The 18,870-nt window shown below is 49.8% G+C and overlaps 1 protein-coding gene across 1 annotated transcript in view; it reads left to right on the forward strand.

Annotated features, from left to right (window-relative positions):
• The first annotated feature begins 9,354 nt into the window (after nt 1-9,354).
• LOC119974274 (ly6/PLAUR domain-containing protein 8-like) overlaps nt 9,355-18,870 on the forward strand; it is a 78,053-nt gene continuing 68,537 nt past the window's right edge. Inside the window, exons 1-5 of the mRNA XM_038813044.1 lie at nt 9,355-9,455; nt 11,760-11,837; nt 12,537-12,680; nt 15,208-15,348; nt 15,441-15,545. Of these exons, the coding sequence (XP_038668972.1) occupies nt 9,404-9,455; nt 11,760-11,837; nt 12,537-12,680; nt 15,208-15,348; nt 15,441-15,545 (520 nt within the window). The 5' untranslated portion in view covers nt 9,355-9,403. The remainder of the gene's footprint in view (nt 9,456-11,759; nt 11,838-12,536; nt 12,681-15,207; nt 15,349-15,440; nt 15,546-18,870) is intronic.

Below are 18,870 nucleotides of genomic sequence, written 5' to 3' on the forward strand. Positions count from 1 at the left end.
CCGTCCAACCCGTAACAAAATGTCTGCCACCATGCCATGGCGTGCCGGTAACAAGGACAAGGCCGCTGTTGCCCTGTGGCTTACGGACACAGGCCACTCACGCACCTGTGAGGAGGACATAGTTTACTGGCCGTTGGATGCAGAAAGTGACCCAGGGGTTAGGCTGCCCGCGTGTCAGCAACGCGTCCAGGCCACCGGGACACACAGGTATCCCGTGGCTGGTGGCTGCCGAGTTGTCGACTAACCTCCGTCTAACATGTCCCATTTCTCTGCCCCCACCACCCTTCTGTAGGTTAGCACAAGTCTGTGAACAGGACGGCTATGTCCTGCGCAGTGGTTGGGGCCGCTGCACTGCATTTGGCGATGCAGCAGCATCCACACCCACAACCCGCAGTGGATGCAGGGCCAGCTGCAGCAGCAGAGGGAAGGGCCGAGGAGTTGTCAGTCGTCGAGCAGCATGGGGGGGAGGAGGAGGAGGAGGAGGAAGAGGAGAGAGTGAGGGTGCAGCCACGGCGCCAGAGGCGACGACCAAGGCCGAGGGTGTACCGTGTCCGGATCTCTTTCCTAACAATGACGGACATCACCTGCAGGAGGAGACTCCGGCTGCGTAGGCGGACCGTGATACATATCTGTCACCTCGTGGCGCACCTCGCCCCACGTAGATCCCGTTTGCCATCAAGGTGACGGTCGCTCTTAACTTCTATGCTACGGCTCCTTCCAGTCTCCGAGCAGGGACCTCTCCGGGATCTCCCAGTCATCGGTGCACAGTGTATCCGGGATGGTGATCCGACGCCCTCTATGCCATCGCGGACCGCTACATCACCTTTCCGAGGACCAAGCAAGTCAAGACTCACGAGCTCGTGGATTTGCCAGCGTGGCGGGATACCGAGGGGTGCAGGGGGCAATCGATTGTGTTCACGTCCCCATGCGCCCGCCTGCAGGGGACAGGGAAGTCTTCACAAACAGAAGGGGGACATACTCCATGAATATCCAGGTGGTATGCGACCCCCACATGAGGATCATGAATGTCTGTGCAAGGTTCCCAGGGAGTGTGCATGATTCCTACATACTGGCGCAGTTCGTTCATCCCTGCGATGTTTGAGGGACGTCCCCCCGGCTGAGGGGCTGGTTGCTAGGCGACAGGGGCTATCCGCTGAGGTCTTGGCTGATGACGCCTATACGGAGGCCTCAGACCAATGTGGAAACACGATACAACGAGGCCCATGCAGCAACCAGGGGTGTGGTGGAGCGCTGCCTTGGCCTCCTGAAGATGAGATTCAGGTGCCTGGACCGCTCCGGAGGGGCCCTGCAGTACCAGGCCGACAGGGTCGCTCGCATTGTTGTGGTCCGCTGTGCGCTGCACAACATCGCGATGCAGAGGGGAGATGACCTGCTGCAGGAGGCGGAGGGAGAAGCCAGTGGCAGTGTGCCAGCACAGAGGAGGAGGAGGAGGAGGAGAGGGAGGAGGAGGAGGAGGAGGAGGAGAGGGAGGAGGAGGCTGGCGGAGTGGCAGGCGCAGCACGCAGACACGACCCAGGTGCTGGTGATGTCCAGGAGGCGGCATGACGGACCCGGCGAGGACGGCGGGCACGCGACGCCTTGGTGGCAGCACGGTTCTCGCGTCGCATGTGAACGTCCCCGCTGAACACCAAACCACCACCTGCATCGCTAGCCGTGCAGAGGGTCAACACACAACTGCCACCACCACAACACCCCCCCCCCCCCCCCCCCCCCAACACCCTCTCAGTGTACACTGCTCCACTTAGACATCACCCTTACCACTGGGTCCAGACGGTATGGCACACATTGATGGCTGTGGTCAGCGGGTGTGATCAGTGCCATGTGGAATGATACAGCCCGCTTCTGCGAAGAGCTGTGACTCAGAATCGTTAGAGAGAGTTCTGACCCATGGCAATAGCTGAACCATCCATCTCGGTGGCCGCTGAGATCATCACGGACACTCTATCACGTGCCCGCGTGGGCTAGCTGTTGGAGGGGGTGGGGGGAGGGGCAGGGACTGCATACCCGGCAACCGAAGTTTCACCGCTCGTCAACCCCAGCGACACTCGGTCACCATCACGATTCCGTGGCTGTGGAACAATCACACGGTATTACAAGTAAGGTGGAACAGTGCGTTTAATGTTAACAATTATTTACAGGTGCCCTAGCCCCTACAACTAAACTGTGCCCTTCACCCGTGCCAACTTACTCAGTGTCTATCTTAGTTGCCTTACGTCTAAGTGATTCCCCAGATGATACAGCAGGGGTGGAGGAGGATTGCTGCGAATCGCCCCCCTCGACTCGTTTCTCCTTGGCCAAGCGTTTCCTGGGGCGACCCGGCCTTGATGGGCCAGGCTGCTCTGCGGGCGTCTCGGGTGACATTGTGCCAACCTGCTCTGCCTGCTGCCTGCTGCCCACCCGATGCACCAGGGATGGGACCGGGGAGGCCGAGAATTCCGGACGTCCCGTGATGGAGTTAATGGGACGGGCCCCGAAACCTCCTCCTCCCTCGGGGAGCCCGGTGGCCCCCGGGCCTCACTTTGGGACAGAGGTGCGAGCGGGAAGGTGCCCCGTCGTGCCGCCGACACCTGGCGATGCCAGTCCTGGAGGCCTGCAACGGTATCGACCAGGATCCGAAGGTTTGCAGACACGGAGTCCAGGGAGTTAGACATTCCCGCCAGGGACTGTGCGACCTCAACCTGTGTGTGCACGATGCCATCCAGCACATGTGTCAGGCAGTTGATGCCTCGGCGACTGACTGCTGCGACTGGGCCATGACCTGGTGAGACTGGGCCAAGGCCTGCAGGGCGCCGGCAATGTCGTTTTGCCTCTGGCACATTGCTGCATGTGAGAGGGCAACCCTGTCCAGGGCCGAGGATGATGCGTGCACATTAACCCCAACGACTTGCATAACCTGACCCATTGCCTCCACCGCGGATGCCACCCGTGCGGTGTCAGCCTGGGTCTCTGCCATGAGCGGCACCACTCCCTGCTCGTGGACGCGGTTCGACTCCTCTAACAGCGTCTGCAGAGTCTGGAAGACAGCCCTCATCCCGTCATTGTTTCCCTGGGTTTCTTGAGGCATCGGCTGTGCGGGTGGGTTGAGAAACTCCAGGAACTCCGAAAACGTCTGGGAGCCAGCTGCATGCTGGGCCTGGTCTGGCCTCCGTGAGTCCGGGCCCTCGGTTGCTCCGACCTCCACCTGCTGTACCTGCTCAGCTGTGATGTGCGAACCAGACTGTGACACAAGAGCCTCATCACTAATAGCCCAACCGGGGTGAGTGTCTCTGGGATGGTGGATGGTGTGGGAGATAGCAGTGCCGCAAGCCCGATGTTGTCGCAATTTAGTGCCTCCTCTATGGTGTGGGGCCGCTCAGAGTCCGGAGGGTTATCGCTGGCCATTTCCGTGGCTTGTGGTATCGCCACCCTCTGGGCGTCCTGCTCCGCAGATTGGGTTGGGGAGGATGGGACTCCCCGCTGATCAGGCACCCTCTGTCGTGCGGCCCCGGGTGAGGTGGGGGCAGATGCCTGTGTCCGTCTGCAGCCAGACGGCCCTGGTCGTTCGGCATCACGTCCTAGGGAAGAGAATGAGATGGGTTATTTAGATTTGCTCGGCAGGCCGCTGGACGGTCCCAGTGGGCAGCGTGTGAAGGGACAGAGGATGGGGGACGTATCCCAGTGAGCAGGGTGTGTGAAGGGACAGAGGCTGGGGGAGGGGTGGGTGTTTGTCAAGGAGGGTTGTCTCACTTGTTGCAGCTCCGCCAACCTCGCATAGCGCGACATCCCGGGTGCCAGACCCCCCAACAGATCCAGTGCCCTGCTCAAAGGTGGTGGAGGGGGTGCAAGTTGGGCGAACCCCCTCCAGTCTGGTGCCGCTCATGGGTGTTGTGAGCGGACTTGGCCTGTTGGGGGAGGGTACATAGGTAGATCATTACAATATGGCAGGTATTAGCAGTCCGTTCAGATACTGGCACAGTTTGAGGGTCAAGTTGTCATAAGACGATTGCATCTCTCCACGGGGGCCAGAGCGCTGGGTCTGTGATAACTTTGTGAACCACCCTCAACTAACTCTGCCCCAATCCCCCTCCACCCCCCGTGCCAGGGGGGGAGGTGGGTGATTAAGTTAAGGGGGAGGGATGGTTGTGACCAGGGGGCACCTTCTTGGCACTTACCCTGGCAGCCCTGGTGAGGTCGTGTAGCTTCTTCGGCACTGCTCAGCTGAGCGAGGGGCCTGCCCCACAGCACTAACGGCAGCACCCACCTCACGCCAGGCCTGGCGTACCACGCCGGAAGGTTGGCGATGCCCTCTCCGCGGGCAGATGATGCCCCTCCTCTGCTCGACAGCATCGAGCAGCGTATCCACATCTGCTTCGACAAAACGAGGTGCAGCTCTCCTGGGCTCCGACATCATGGCCTACAGATTCTGTGCTCGCCCGCGCCTTTTTACGGCATCGGGCGGCGTCACGTGAGCGTGATCGTATCGTCGCCGCGTTCCGTCATCATCGCGCACGTGATTGACGCGGCCGCGTTCCTAGCCCATTTCCCGGACGTGAATACGTCGGGAAATGGACACTTCCCGACCGTCGTAAAACGCCCCCGTTTTTGACGCCAACTTCGCGATTTTTCGCGGGTGCGGATAATCACGCCCAGGATACTGTTGTCCCAATCCCTTGGGAAAGAACCAAAAAGGATACAAATTTATAGGAAAAGCCAGTAAATGGACGGAACCTAAGAAAGATTGAATTCGAACTATCTACATGAGGTGATGTTATATCTATGGGTTACAGTAATCAAGAGAAACTAATATGTGTGAGAAAAGAACATATGAGACACGACTGAATCTGATGAAAACAGTTAACAGCCAGGTATGTGTCAAACCGAAAGGGTGAGTGAGAGAGCCACTTGGCATTGGATTGGGCAGTAGTATCAGGAATAGTGTGCCAAGTAGACGATAACGAAATGTTAATGGAAGGATGGAAAGAGTTCATGGAAGAAGAATGGTGTAAGGGAGGAAATTGGAATAGGACGAGCCCAGATAAAATAACAGCACTTATCTGGAATAGAACACCTCCTATTCTACCCCAGCTGGAGCAATTTGGGAAATGATTTGATAGACGTGGGTTTTAAAAATTAAAGAAACAGTTAAAATAGCAATTAAAATTATAGCCAGTCCGTTTAAATGGTCTTGGACTGTCCATGTTAACCTGGATTCTAAACAATTGGTACTTGTATCAATTGCAGGAGGAATAATAGTCGCAGCAATGCTGTGGAAATTTGGAGTTTTTAAATTATGTCAAAACTTATGTTGCAAATGTTGCAATGAAATTGCTCAGCGGAAAGAAACGAAAAATGATACAATTAGCTACATATTTGAGAAAATTAAATGACAAGGCTCGAAGGAAAACTTTTACGGGTTAAAATAAACCAAATTATTACCGAGCAGTGAGACCTTCAGTCACACATCGCTGATTCGACATGTGTCCTGTACATCAGCTGATGGATAATCTGCGGTCTCCACGGGGCACGTACTACGTGATGGATGTATTAAGGGTCTTGGCAGACATCAGCGACTGACGAGGAACCCCCACATGATAAATTACAATAGTTGAAAACGTTTTTTTTTGCAGCTTGATGCACGGCAGGAAATTTGTAACCAATGCAGCAAACAATATTGCATTGGAGAGCTGTATAGTTATTAAGGAAGAAATGTCATGTATATTATTAGAGACTTATATATGTATGAGAAAGGGACTTAACATGGCTTTGCATAGATGTCCAATTGATAAGGAAAGAATGCTGGAATTTTGTGGTTTGTAGTAAGAGGGAGGTTTAAAGCGCACTAATTAAAATAGGTGGCAGAGAGGTGAGTAATAAAACAATTAGGATAGGATTAGGTGATGTTGAACCATAACTCATGATGAAGATAAGAGTGAGATCCACAGATACAATTGATAAGCTTCGAGCCAAAAGCAGCATAATAGAATTTGACAGAGTTGCCTTCAGTCCCTCATGTTGCTTTGAGACATAGAAGAGCAGATCATCTGCATAGAGTGAAACATCGTGCACTCTGTCTCCTCTCCGGAATCCCTTCCAGCTTTAGCGCCCTGCAGGGCTATCGCCAGGTATTCAATCGCTAGCGCGAACAAGAGTGGGGACAGGAATTGGAAAAACAGAAACATTTTAGGGCAGCACGGTAGCATGGTGGTTAGCATAAATGCTTCACAGCTCCAGGGTCCCAGGTTCGATTCCCGGCTGGGTCACTGTCTGTGTGGAGTCTGCACGTCCTCCCCGTGTGTGCGTGGGGTTTCCTCCGGGTGCTCCGGTTTCCTCCCACAGTCCAAAGATGTGCGGGTTAGGTGGATTGGCCATGCTAAATTGCCCGTAGTGTCCTAAAAAGTAAGGTTGGGGGGGGGGGTTGTTGGGATACGGGTATAGGGGGGATACATGGGTTTGAGTAGGGTGATCATTGCTCGGCACAACATCGAGGGCCGAAGGGCCTGTTTCTGTACTGTTCTTTGTTCTATTTTGAAGATTTTGCAATTTAATAAAATGATAGGTCTTGGCCTAGCTGAGGTCATTAGAACTTAGGCAAACTAAGTCGACTAACATCTGTGACCCAGTGTACTCTAGTAGGATATCTAGAGCTACTGGATGGAAGGCCTCAGAAATGTTTCGCCTGGGTCAGGTAGTGCCTGACCAGGGGTCCAAATGGGGGGTTAAATGAATATTTTATTTAGATTAATATTAAAATGTACTTTAATAACTTTAGAATAGAATAATTTAGTGATGAGAGGTCTTTCTCGGAATAATGAGAAATTTGGCCAATACTATAGACATGATGGGATCCATCGCTTCTCGGCCTTTTGGCTAAGATGAGCGTGATGTCAGGTGTAATGCCTGGATCTGGTCTGTGTCTCTTGTGGGGACCATGAATTGGATTCAATTTGAGTTGGTTTTTGGAACAGGCAGGGAGCGGGTTTGGGAGTTTGCCCTGTCCACACTTTGAGCTCTGGCTTTGTAACTCCTAATAAAATAATATAAAAATATATATGGTGGGATTCTTGGTCAAGAATAGTTCCAGAGGCGGCTAGCCGAGCAGCTTTCACAGACATGCATTGCTGAACAGAACATGAGCTGATAAGGAGAAACTGAAGGCCATACCAATGGCTGAATGTTGAGATAATGGAAACATCTGCTGATAGAATAGTACAGTAAATTAAGAAATTAATGGAAAACATCACAATGAAAAGTAGGAAGATAAGAACCATAAATATGTGCTACAAACCCTGTATCATTTAGAAAGGCACCAGCACATGTTGTATGCTCCAGTGTATGCTTGTAAAATAAAGTCCTTTTTCTTGTATTAAGAATTCCGGAAAATTAAGACAAAAAATTTAAATTTGGATAAGATAAAATAAAAAGAGAAATTGATAACGGCAGCTGTCTGAAGGGGGTTTGATATATGAATTAGCATACTAGTGGGAAATGTGAGTGTTTACTTATGTGACTAGGGGAAAATGTGAGTGTTTACTTTTATGGCCAGGGGAAAACAATGTGATCTAGAATAGGTAACTTCAAAGTGAATTGACACTTGTATGCTGAAAGATGGGTCCATAGGGTGGGTAACATCAAAGGGAGAGAATTATTTATCCATAACACAATAACTGGAGAATTGGACAGTAGCAGCAGATACCATCACAGCCATACCCAGCTGCAGGAACCAGTTTCCTTTAAACAAGTTATTGCAAAAAGGGCAGCCGGTTAAAATCCAAAACCCGAAAGAAGCAGATTATGCCTTTGCTGAAACTGAAGACCGTTTTCTCAAACGTGGAAAGATAACCTGTGTGTGGTAACAATCTGCTGGATTTAGCTCCTACAGTAATATAATATGTTAAGTTAATATTCTTTATCAATTGACTCACAAAAGAAACTGGGGGCGCGATTCTCGCCCCCCACGACGGGTCGGAGAATAGCGGGAGAGCCTTCCCGACATTTTTCCCGACCTCCCGCTATTCTCCCCCCATGGCCGCCCCACGACACGAATCGCTGCTCGCCATTTTTTTACGGCGAACAGCAATTCACCCCTATCCGATGGGCCGAGTTCCCAGGCCTTTACGGCCGTTTTCACGAACGCAAACACACCTGCTCTCACCGTTCGTGAAAACGGCCACAAAGTTCCGTTCCCGACAACCATGGCACCGATTGGCATGGCCGCACCACGGCTGTGCCAAGGGCCCGCGATCGGTGGGAACCAATCGCGGGCAGCGGGTCCGAAACCCGCGCACTCTTTGTTCCTCTGCCGCCCCGCAGGATCAGTCCGCGGGGCGGCTGAGGGGCATGACGGCCCGCGCATGCGCGGGTTTGACGCATATGCGTGATGACGTCATCCGCGCATGCGCGGGTTGGAGCCGTCCAATCTGCGCATGCGCGGCTGACATCATCGTGCACGTCAGCCGCCGTTACCCTTGGCGCGCGGGCTTAGCGACGGTCGCTAAGCCTGCGATGCCGTGGTTCACGGGGCCGTGCTCCTAGCCCCGACCGGGGAGGAGAATCGGGTCCCGGGAGGGGGTGCGGAGGCTGCTGTGAAACACGGCCAGTTTCACGGCAGCCTTTACGACTCTCCGCATTTGCTGAGAATCGCGCCCTGGATTCTTCCTCCCTGATATTAATATATTTTCTCATATTATATTAAATTGAAAATATCCACCAGGAAGAACTTGTGTTCCAAGTGATCCTTCTGGGTTTTGGGACTCCCTCAAAATTAACATGGTTCTAAACACTTGAAAATTCACAGATTATTTTTACCACAACAGGCAATAAATGCCCCCCTTGCCAGTGACACCCGAATCCCATGAAAGAATAAAAAAAAGTTGGACCACAAATAATAATAATCTTTATTATTGTCACAGGTAGGCTTACATTAACACTGCAAGGAAGTTACTCTGAAAAGCCCCGAGTGGCCACACTCCAGCGCCAGTTCGGGTACACTGAGGGAGAATTCAGAATGTCCAATTCACTCAACAGCACGCCTCAAATAAATCTCAAAACAAAATAATTCTGCCATGATGTGTTTCTTTTGTAGTTTTTAACATAAGCGATGTTTTGTGAGCCTACTTGTACCTTTTCATTCCAAATGTTCCCCTCACACCATCTCAAGACAAGACCAGGAAGAGTGAGATGAGCCTGCATAATAACCAACCTAAATTCTTGAGGAGGGAGGGAGGGAATACAACAACTCGTCATTATTATTGGAGTGGAAGTGAAACCAAAGACACAGGAAACTGGAAATTGGTTACACCTCCTCACATATATATTTGCTATCTGATGAGACACCATTCATAGAGCGCTGAGGAGATAGAGGTTTGTGTCACTAGTCTGCAGGAGGAACACCCAAGATCAAATCATGATGAAGTTGTTCTCTGGCATTTTCATCATTTGTGCTCTAGTGACTGAAGGTGAGACTTTTTTATTAAATGGGTCACATATTAATCACTTTCAGGTTATTTTTTTCAATGAGAATATAGACTAGTGGTACCTCTATTCAGTTCCCATATGGAGAATGTGTTAAAGTAATGCTCATTATCCCAGTGATATGTGAGTGCATTTTAAACTTATTCTCTGGAAATGGATGTTACTAATCCTGTCAGGAAGGGAATTCCAGGAGTTTGATCCAGCGACAATGAAGGAATTGTTGGCATATTTCCATGTCAGGTGGCTTGGAGGGTAACTTTCAGGCAGGGGTGTCCCCATACATCTGCTGCCCTTGTCCTTCTAAGTGGTAACGGTTGCAGGTTTGGAATTTGCTGTTGAAGGAGCTTTGGTGAGTTGCTGCAGTGAATCTTGTAGATGGTACACACGGCTGCTAATGTACGTCAGTGGAGGAGGGAGTGAACGTTTGTGGAAAAGGTGTCAATCAAGTGAGACTGTTTTGTCCTTGATGGTGTTGAGCTTCTTCAGTGTTGTTGGTGCTGCACTCATCCAGGCAAGTGGAGAATATTCCATCGCACTCCTGACTTGTGCTTTGTACATGGTAGACAGGCTTTGGTGAGTCAGGAGGTGAGTTGCCCTCTGCAGAATTCCCAGCCTTTGACCTGCACTCGTATCCACAGTTTTCATATGGTTGGTCCAGTTCAGTTTCCAGTCAATGATATCTGCGCCAATCCACCTCATGAAGTAATGCTGTACTCAGTGCCAGCTGTAACTCAGTGGGTACAGGGCGACACGGTATCACAGCGCTAGGGACCCGGGTTCGATTCTCAGCTTGGAACACGATTTGTGCAGAGTCTGCACGTTCTCCCCCTGTCTGCATGGCTTTCCTCTGAGTGCTCCGGTTTCCTCCCTCAAGTCCCGAAAGGCGTACTTGTTAGGTGAATTGGACATTCTGAATTCTCCCTCAGTGTACCCGAACAGATGCCGGAATGTGGTGATAAGGGGCTTTTCACAGTAACTTCAATGCAGTGTTAATGTAAGCCTACTTGTGACACTAATAAAGATTATTATTATAACTCCTGGGCGAAATTCTCCGACCCCACGCAGGGTCGGAGAATCGCCCGGGGCCGCTGAAAATCACGCCCCCGCCGTGGCAGAAACTCTCTGCCACCCGGGAATTGGCGGGGGCGGGAAACACCACCCGCCGATCGGCGAGCCTCCTGCGGCGATTCTCCGGCCCATGATGGGCCGAAGTCCCGCCGCTGGGAGGCCTCTCCTGCCGCCGTGTTTTGAACCACCTCTGGTGGCGGCGGGATCGGCGGCGCAAGCGGGCCCCCCGGTGTCCTGGGGGGGGCTTGGGGCGATCGGACCCCGGGGGGGTGCCCCCACGGTGGCCAGGCCCGCGATCGGGGCCCACCAATCGGCAGGCGGGCCAGTGCCGTGGGGGCACTATTTTTCTTCCGCCGCCACCACGGCCTCCACCATGGTGGAGGCGGAAGAGAATCCCCCAGCGTGCATGCACCGGTGGTGACGTCAGCGGCAGCTGACGCACCGGCGCATGCGTGAACCAGCGAAGGCCTTTCAGCCAGCCCCGGCGCCGGGCAGCGGGCGTCAAAGGCCACTGGAGCCGGTTTGGGCGCCAGTCGGTGTGGTGCCAACCGCTCCGGCAGGGGCCTAGCCCCTCAATGTGAGGGCTTGGCCCCTAAAGGTGCGGAGAATTCCGCACCTTTGGGGAGGCCCGACGCCGGAGTGGTTGGTGCCACTCCACTACTCCGGGACACCCCGCCCCACCGGGTAGGGGAGAATCCCGCCCCTGATCTCGGAGTGACAAGTTTGTGGCTTCAAAGTCCTCCGCCCTGAGAACTGAGTAGATAGAATCCGAACAGATAAACCCAGTGACTGTACTAAGGAAGCTCTGCTCTCTCCGAGATGCCATCTTTTGAATGAGACATTAAACCATTCTCAAGTGGAGGTCAGTGATCCCAAAGAAACTATTTGAAGATCAGGTGAGTTTTGCACGTCGTCGTGGATCAATATTTATTCTCTCAAAGTTAGCCAGGTAGAGCATACATGGAATGGAATATCATTCCTTTGGTCATCTATCTCATTGTTCTTTGTGGGATCTGGCTGTGCCTCTATGCAGTGTTCCTGTCCTACCACAGTGTCTGCACCTCTGACCGATCACTCAAACAATCTGGGACATCCTGGACACTCTCAAAGTGCAATATATCCATCAGCTCCTTTCAATGTGACTAACTGTAACTGGTTAACTTTCCTTCGCTTTGTTCCAGTTTTGACTCTGAAATGTTACAATTGTCTGACTCCAACAGGAAACTATTCACAGCGGATGGTCTGCAAGCCAGCGGAGAACCTGATATGTATAACCATTGAAATCACGACAGGCGATGGTGAGAATTCCTTCAATAACCATAATCCCTTGGAAGACTGCAATGGTACAACTGTGGGTAGATAGAAAGACGGAGATGGACGGGAAACGAACTATAGAAAGATGAAGGAGCTGCACTCCGAAAGCTAGTGATTCAAAACAAACCTGTTGGAATTTTACCTGGTAGTATAAGATTTCTTATTGTGCCCACCCCAGTCCAACGCCGGCATCTCCATATTATGGATAGAAAGAAAGTGTGGGTAGACAGATAGACAGGTCGCTGAATGGATAGAAAGACCGACAAACAAAGTCAGATTGGCAGGTAAATATATGTATATACATATAGAGAGAAAATTATTAGAAAGATGTATAGATGAATTACATACAAAGAGATAGGTAATGTGACAAAGTTTTCAGCAGCTGCGGGAATTGCACTGAACCTATTTAGTTCAACAGGGGTTCACTTGCATATTTCCAGGGATCCAGATGCTGCACCTCTAACTTATGCAATAATGTCAGTCATCAAGGTAACATCAAAAATATATTAAACCCGTGGATGAATCACAACCTCTGAAAGGAACTAACTGCAGGGCTCGGGGGAAGGTGGTGTAATGATGTAACTGATGAAGTGTTGATTGCTTATTACCGACATGAATAAACTTGTGTCTTCGTCCTCCAGGCAAAGATTTTGAATCATTAAAATGCTATGGTCCTTTTTCAGTGCAAGAGAATACAACATTGAATGGTGTGGAGTGTTATACCTGCCATGGTGATTCTGCTGCTGCCTGTACCAACAATGCAAGCATTGTGAAATGTGTAGGGATTCAGAATCGATGTGCCTACACTTACACTCAACTATCCTTTTGTAAGTTTACTTCTTGGTAAATCACGATAAGAGTAAGGGCCCAGACCCTCCCTTTTGGGGACTAAGTCCCCTCGCCCGCCGGAAAATGGGCAAGAAACACTCCGGACTTTTTCCTCAAAAGTACGGGGGGCGCGATTCTCCACCCCACACGCCGGTTGGGAGAATAGCGGGAGGGCCTCCCGACATTTTTCATGACCTCCCGCTATTCTCCCCCCCCTTGCCCGACCCACGTCGCGAATCGCCGCTCGCCGTTTTTTACGACGAGCGGCGATTCTCCGCGGCCGATGGGCCGAACGGCTGGGCCTTTAAGCCCGTTTTTTCACGGCAGGAAACACACCTGCTCACTGCCATCGTAAAAACGGGCGCTGGAAGCCCGTTTGGAGCATCCAGAGGCCCGTTTGGGGCGGGAGCACCACCGTTGTGCTCGGGAGAGGACAGGCCTGCGATCGGTGCCCACCGATCGTCGGGCCTGCGTCCAAAAGGGACGCACTATTTCCCCTCCGCCGCCCGACAAGATCAAGCCGCCACATCTTGTCGGGCGGCGGTGGAGAAATGCGGAACCACGCATGCGCAGGTTCCGTCAGTGGCGTGATGACGTCACCCGCGCATGCGCGGGTTGGAGCCGGCCGCCCGTCATCTTGGCGCAGGCGCGATTGGTGCCGATTCTCCGGTCTTTGGAGAATCAGTGGCTCGGCGACGGAGAGGCGTGGCGGGAATTTCCCGCATCTCCGCTGATTCTCTGACCCAGCGTGGGCTCAGGGAATCCTGGCCAATGTCTCCAAGAGATTAGGGAAGGTTCCTGTTTTTTGAAAGTAATCTCATGGAGATATAAATGTCAATCAAATTGAGGAGTGATTTCAGGGTCCATTATGAAATGTTATTTCAGGTATATTTTTAAGGTTGGAGTGAACTGTAAATCAATAAACCATTCTTGGAATATGAGGCAGAGGATCATCAAATTAATTTACCCCTTCTTTCCTGACTAATTGAATTCAGATCATTTTAAAGGTGTATCTTCAAGGAGGAGAGAGATGCAGAGGTTTAAGGAGTGAATTCCAGAGCATAGCTCCCAGGCAGCTAAGACATGAAGGCCAGTGGTGGAGCGATAGAAAAAGAATAATGCGCTAGAGAATTGGAGGAGTGCAGAGATCTTGGAGGGTTGTAGGGCAAGACGGAGTTACAGAAATAGGGAGGGTTCTCGGGATGAGACGAGAGGAGGTACAGATATAGGAATGTTATTATGGGCTGGAGGGATTTACAGAGACGGGGAGGGATTCTCCAATAATGGGGCTATGTCTCCATGCACGCAGAAAAATGGGTGCGAATCACTCTGGACTTACCTGGAGAAAATCCAGGGTGATTCTCTGATTTGCAGGGGGCTAGCAGGGCCCCGAAGTAGTCCTCGCAGCTCCGGCTGCAGATACGGGGTGCTGCACTTCCGGTCAGGGGTACACGCATGCACACGGCAGCGGCCTACATCGTTCGCCCCGCAAGACATGGCCGACGCACACCGCGGACCGGCAGCACGTAGATCCCCCCCCCACCCCCAGATCGCGCATGGATTGGTGGCTCCCGATCGGTAGCCTGGTCATGCTAGAGCCCCCCCACCCCAACAGGGCAGCCGCAGACTGTGTCCGTTGCCGCCACGCCAAGCTCCCATCAGGTGGAACCATGAGAGAAACACACCGGTGGGAACTCGGCCAGGTGCATTCGGTGGATCGCTGCGAGGCCTCTTTCAATGGCCCCCGACCAGCGGCGCGTCAACCGTGCGTGCCCAATTTTTAGCGATTCTCCGGGGACCAGAGAATTGTGGGAGTGGCGTCAGACCCGATTTTCGGGTTTGACGCCCATTCTCTGGCCCCGCGCTGATTGCAATTTCGGCACGGAGGCTCGGAGAATCCCGCCCAGGGAGAGTGTGAGGACATATACTCACATATATCCCATGTCCTTCCCCATCCAGGTTTGTGGCCATTCTGGGGGTGGAGAGAATGAGAGCTCTCCTAAATTAGGAGCAGGGCTGCCCTGTAAGTTGGCATCCAGTTGGGCTGGAGGTGGAAATTGTCCAAATCCATTCCCGGTCAGAAGTCGATAAGGACAGGAGCAGGGAAAGGAACAGGAAGCTGTGCTGATAGGTTCCGTTGAAGTAAGATGGGGAGAGGACTGTGTGCAGCATAATAGGTTCCGTTGAAGTAAGATGGGGAGAGGACTGTGTGCAGCATAATACTGACATTGCATTGATGGGCCGAATGGCCTGTGTCTGTGCTGTAGGTTCAGGGTAAGTTTGGGAGGAGCAGGGAGTGGGAATCTCACTGTGAAAATGTAAACCTCACCTGGATTCCAATCCCAGTCTTCGGAGATGGTTTTGTTTTGTAAATAAGTAAACATTTTGATTTGAGCTTGAATACAGTACAGTTTCCAGAATCCCCCAGGGGAGCTGGGATTTAATGGAGGAACAGACCATTCGAGATAACAGATTATTACACATCAGACCGGCTGGAGATGACCTGATTTTCTCTGTTACCAACAGCTGGGCAGCATGCTTTCGTTAAAGGTTGTCTGTCTGAGAGCACCTGTCAATCGCCCAAAACATCATTTTTCGGAGTACAAAACAGTTCTGATATCCAGTGTTGTCAGGGGAACCTATGCAACAAGGAAACAACCCTCCCAGGTACCAATCATTGTGCACTAGATATAGAGGGCACTGAGATCTACTGTGTGAAGCCACTGAGAATAAAATATTCTATTTTTCTACCACTTCAGGGCAACAATGTCACTCCTGTTTTGGAGAGTCTGGAGTTTGCAGCTCCAAGCCCATACAGTGCATCTCTTCAAGCTGCACAACGGCCTCCATCAAAGAAGTCATCAGTAAGTAACCCAGGGCAAGCTAGGCTTCAAATATGAATTGTTCATTCTTTAGATTCAGTGTTACCTCCATTGATATTGATAAAGCCTCGAATAAAGTACCAACAAAATGACTTGTTTTTTGATAGTTTCATTGATATAAAATATCCTCACGTGTTTAACAGGTACATTATTAAACAGTGTTTGACCATGAGTCAAAAATTGAGATATTATGACAGGTCGATGATCACGGTGGTGGGCGGCACCAGACAATCCTGCCCTGAGTCACTTACAGGGATATTTGGACAGGTGACCAAAAACCTAGTTAAGGAGGTAGATGTCAATGAGTTCCTTACAGGAGGAGAGAGAGAGAGACTGAGAGACACGGGCAACATTGATGGAGCGATTAAATCAAGAGGCTGGAATTGGAAGAGTGCAGAAATCTGGTAGACTTATAGGGGCTGGAGGAGGTTACAGAGATAGGGAGGGTTGTAATGATGGAGGACGTTTCAGAGCTAGGGAGGGTTGGAAAGACTGAAGGAGTTTACAGAGATAGGGAGGATTGTAATGATGGAGGATGTTTCAGAGATAATTAAGGTTGTAGATGCTGGAGGAGTTCAGAGACAGCGAGCGTTCTAGTGGCTGGGGGAGGTTACAGATATAGGGAGATTGTAGGGGTTGGAGGAGGGAACATAGATGTGGAGTTTGTAGGGGCTGGAGGAGATTACATAGAGAGGATTGTACAGGCTGGAGCAAGTTACAGAGTAATGAAGGGTTATAAGGGCTGTGGGATGTTATTGAGGTAGGGAGAATTATAGGACTGGATCATGTTCCAGAGAAAAAGAGCATTGTCATTGCTGGAAGGGTTTTCAGAGATAGGGATGGTTGTCAGGGCTGCAGGAGTTTACAGAGATAGGGAGGGTTGTAAGTTCTGGAGCACATTACAGAGATAGGAAGGATTGTAAGGGCTGCAGGAGGTTACAGAAGTAATGAGAGTTGGAGGAGTGGAGGAGGTTTTGGAGATGGGCGTAGTGATATCATGGTTGTGTTGTAATTCAGCGACTGACCTCTCGGACTCTCATTAATATATAAGTCAATGCTAGAGTCAGGTGACCTCAGATGGACCAGGGAGCTGGAAGAGAGAGGTTGCTTGTACATGATCATACTGTTATTCATTTGTTGCTTTGTATATAGTTGACCCACAGTAAATGTTAATAAATCCTTTGTAGCTTTAGCTACAAGTGTTGTTCTAATATAAACCAGGTCATCCGACAAGAACATTATATGGTACCAGGGTTGGTGATATTAAATAATGATAAAAAAACAAGCCTGCTACGAGATCCACAGAGATTTGAAGATTTTGCAGATTGCAAGAATTAACAACATCGAGGCGTTGAAGCCTCCAGTGAGTCTCAGATTTCATGGTAATGTGGACAGCAACTGATGTGGGTTTAAACTGCAATTTAATCTGTTTCTTACGGCAATAAATTTAGGAGCTCAATCAGATTAGCTTCAAGTAGCGATACTCCCAACAGCGGCAGGGCCCGCCGCAATTGCTGTGTTTAATATGTTTAAATTTGTAAATGATGAAGATAGTAAAAATTTGAAAAAATAATTTGAAGATTTGATGCACCCCCAGAAAAAAATGAAATTTATGAATGCTATGTATTTCAATGATGTTACCAGAAGATAGAAGAGTCCTTGGATCATTTCATCACTGATTTAAAGTTAAATGCTAGAACCTATAAATTTTCTGCGGCGGAATCTTCCATGATTCAAGTCCAGATTGTATTTGGCGTGAATGAAAGCTGGGGCAATGGTTGCTGAGGGAATCGGAGCTGTCTTTGGAACAAACAGTTAAGATTTGTCAGGCTCACGAGGTAGCAGCACAGCATTCTGAAATGTTTCTCAGTAATGACACGTGTTCTTGGGAGGAAAACACTCCAGTTGTTGCCTTTTTTCCCAAAAAGGAGGGAAACTTCCCAAAAAAGGTAGTTAAGTTCCTGCAGCTCCTCGCATACCAACAAACAGGTTAAAGATCAGGACAAAGTATTTCTGCGTAAAAGATGAGGTCAAAGGCACAAATTAAGGCAGTGTCCAGTGTTAGACAAGTTTTGTTCCAGATGCAAAGGAAAAAAATTACTTTGCTCAGAGTTGTTATTCATAGCTCAACCCCAGATCAGTCAGCACAGTGGAAGACACAGTCTCCAGTGATGAAGAATATTTTTTTGGAGACATCAAAAAATTCTCCAGCACAAAAATTCTTAGAAACTATTCTTGTAAACTATTCTTAGAATTCCCCCTATACCAAAAAAAAGGTCGATATTCTAAATGGTGAACAGGGATTCTCACTCCCTGACTCCGATGCAGGCTTCTGTGGGTGCTATTCAGGTCAAACTATCTTTTCAAGTTATCGCCCGGTATAACCCACACCTTCACCGAAGAATTTTACCTACTTACCCCTTAATAGCATCGATGTCCTGGGTCCTGCGTTATTAAGGAAGTAAAGTAAGCTAATAACCACTTTTTCAGGTTAAGTTAAGTTATTTTATTATTATATTCTTTCTTTTAAAAGCTGAAAACACTTTCTTTACAGAAAGGAAAAAAGATCTTGCTTCTGGCTGCTGCTAGTTGGTTGTACAGACCTTCAGGCCCACCTTGACAATCGATCTTCTTAAAATCTGGTCTTCTTGAGTTGTATTCGCTGGTGAACTCTGTTGCTGTGTCCTGTCCTTCCCATGCACCGAGCTGTGAGAGCTGGCTCTGGCTCCTGTTTAAATTCTAGTCTTCCTTAGATGTATAACTGTTTAAACTCAGCTGCTTGCCTTGTCTTTCCCATGACCGAGCTCTCTCTCTCTCTCTCTGAGTTCTCCTCCCCTTCTCGCCTGTTGCTGGTTTCCTCTGTCCTGTCCTCTGTCCTTGTTGCTGCTGCTCCCTGGGTTTATAGTCTCTTTCTGAGAGTTATTAAGTTTTAACGACTTTATTGTAAATGGGCTTGTTTCACTTTGATAGTTTAAAAGTATCTTTGATGTAAACATTTTACTACAACTAATTATTCATTTTGGGCATATCATCTCCTCTCAGATCTGATTAAACAATGATTTGGTTTCAATAGTTAACTTTTATTTCTGTGATTTCGAATCGTTTAATTTTCCAATTGTCCCCAGCTCATAACTTTGTCTTTGATTTTGACTTTAAATTGTGTCTCCCCTAGACAGGTCGTCTCCAATTTTCTTTTAATTGACTTGATGTTCATAGAATTTTACCCTTTAGAATTGACACCAAATTCGACTGAGCATCATCGATCCTTTCCAGCTGTTTACTAAGAGAGTTTATTTCAATTAAGGTG

This window comes from Scyliorhinus canicula, chromosome 12 (assembly GCF_902713615.1).
Source record: "Scyliorhinus canicula chromosome 12, sScyCan1.1, whole genome shotgun sequence".
Classification (NCBI taxonomy): domain Eukaryota; kingdom Metazoa; phylum Chordata; class Chondrichthyes; order Carcharhiniformes; family Scyliorhinidae; genus Scyliorhinus; species Scyliorhinus canicula.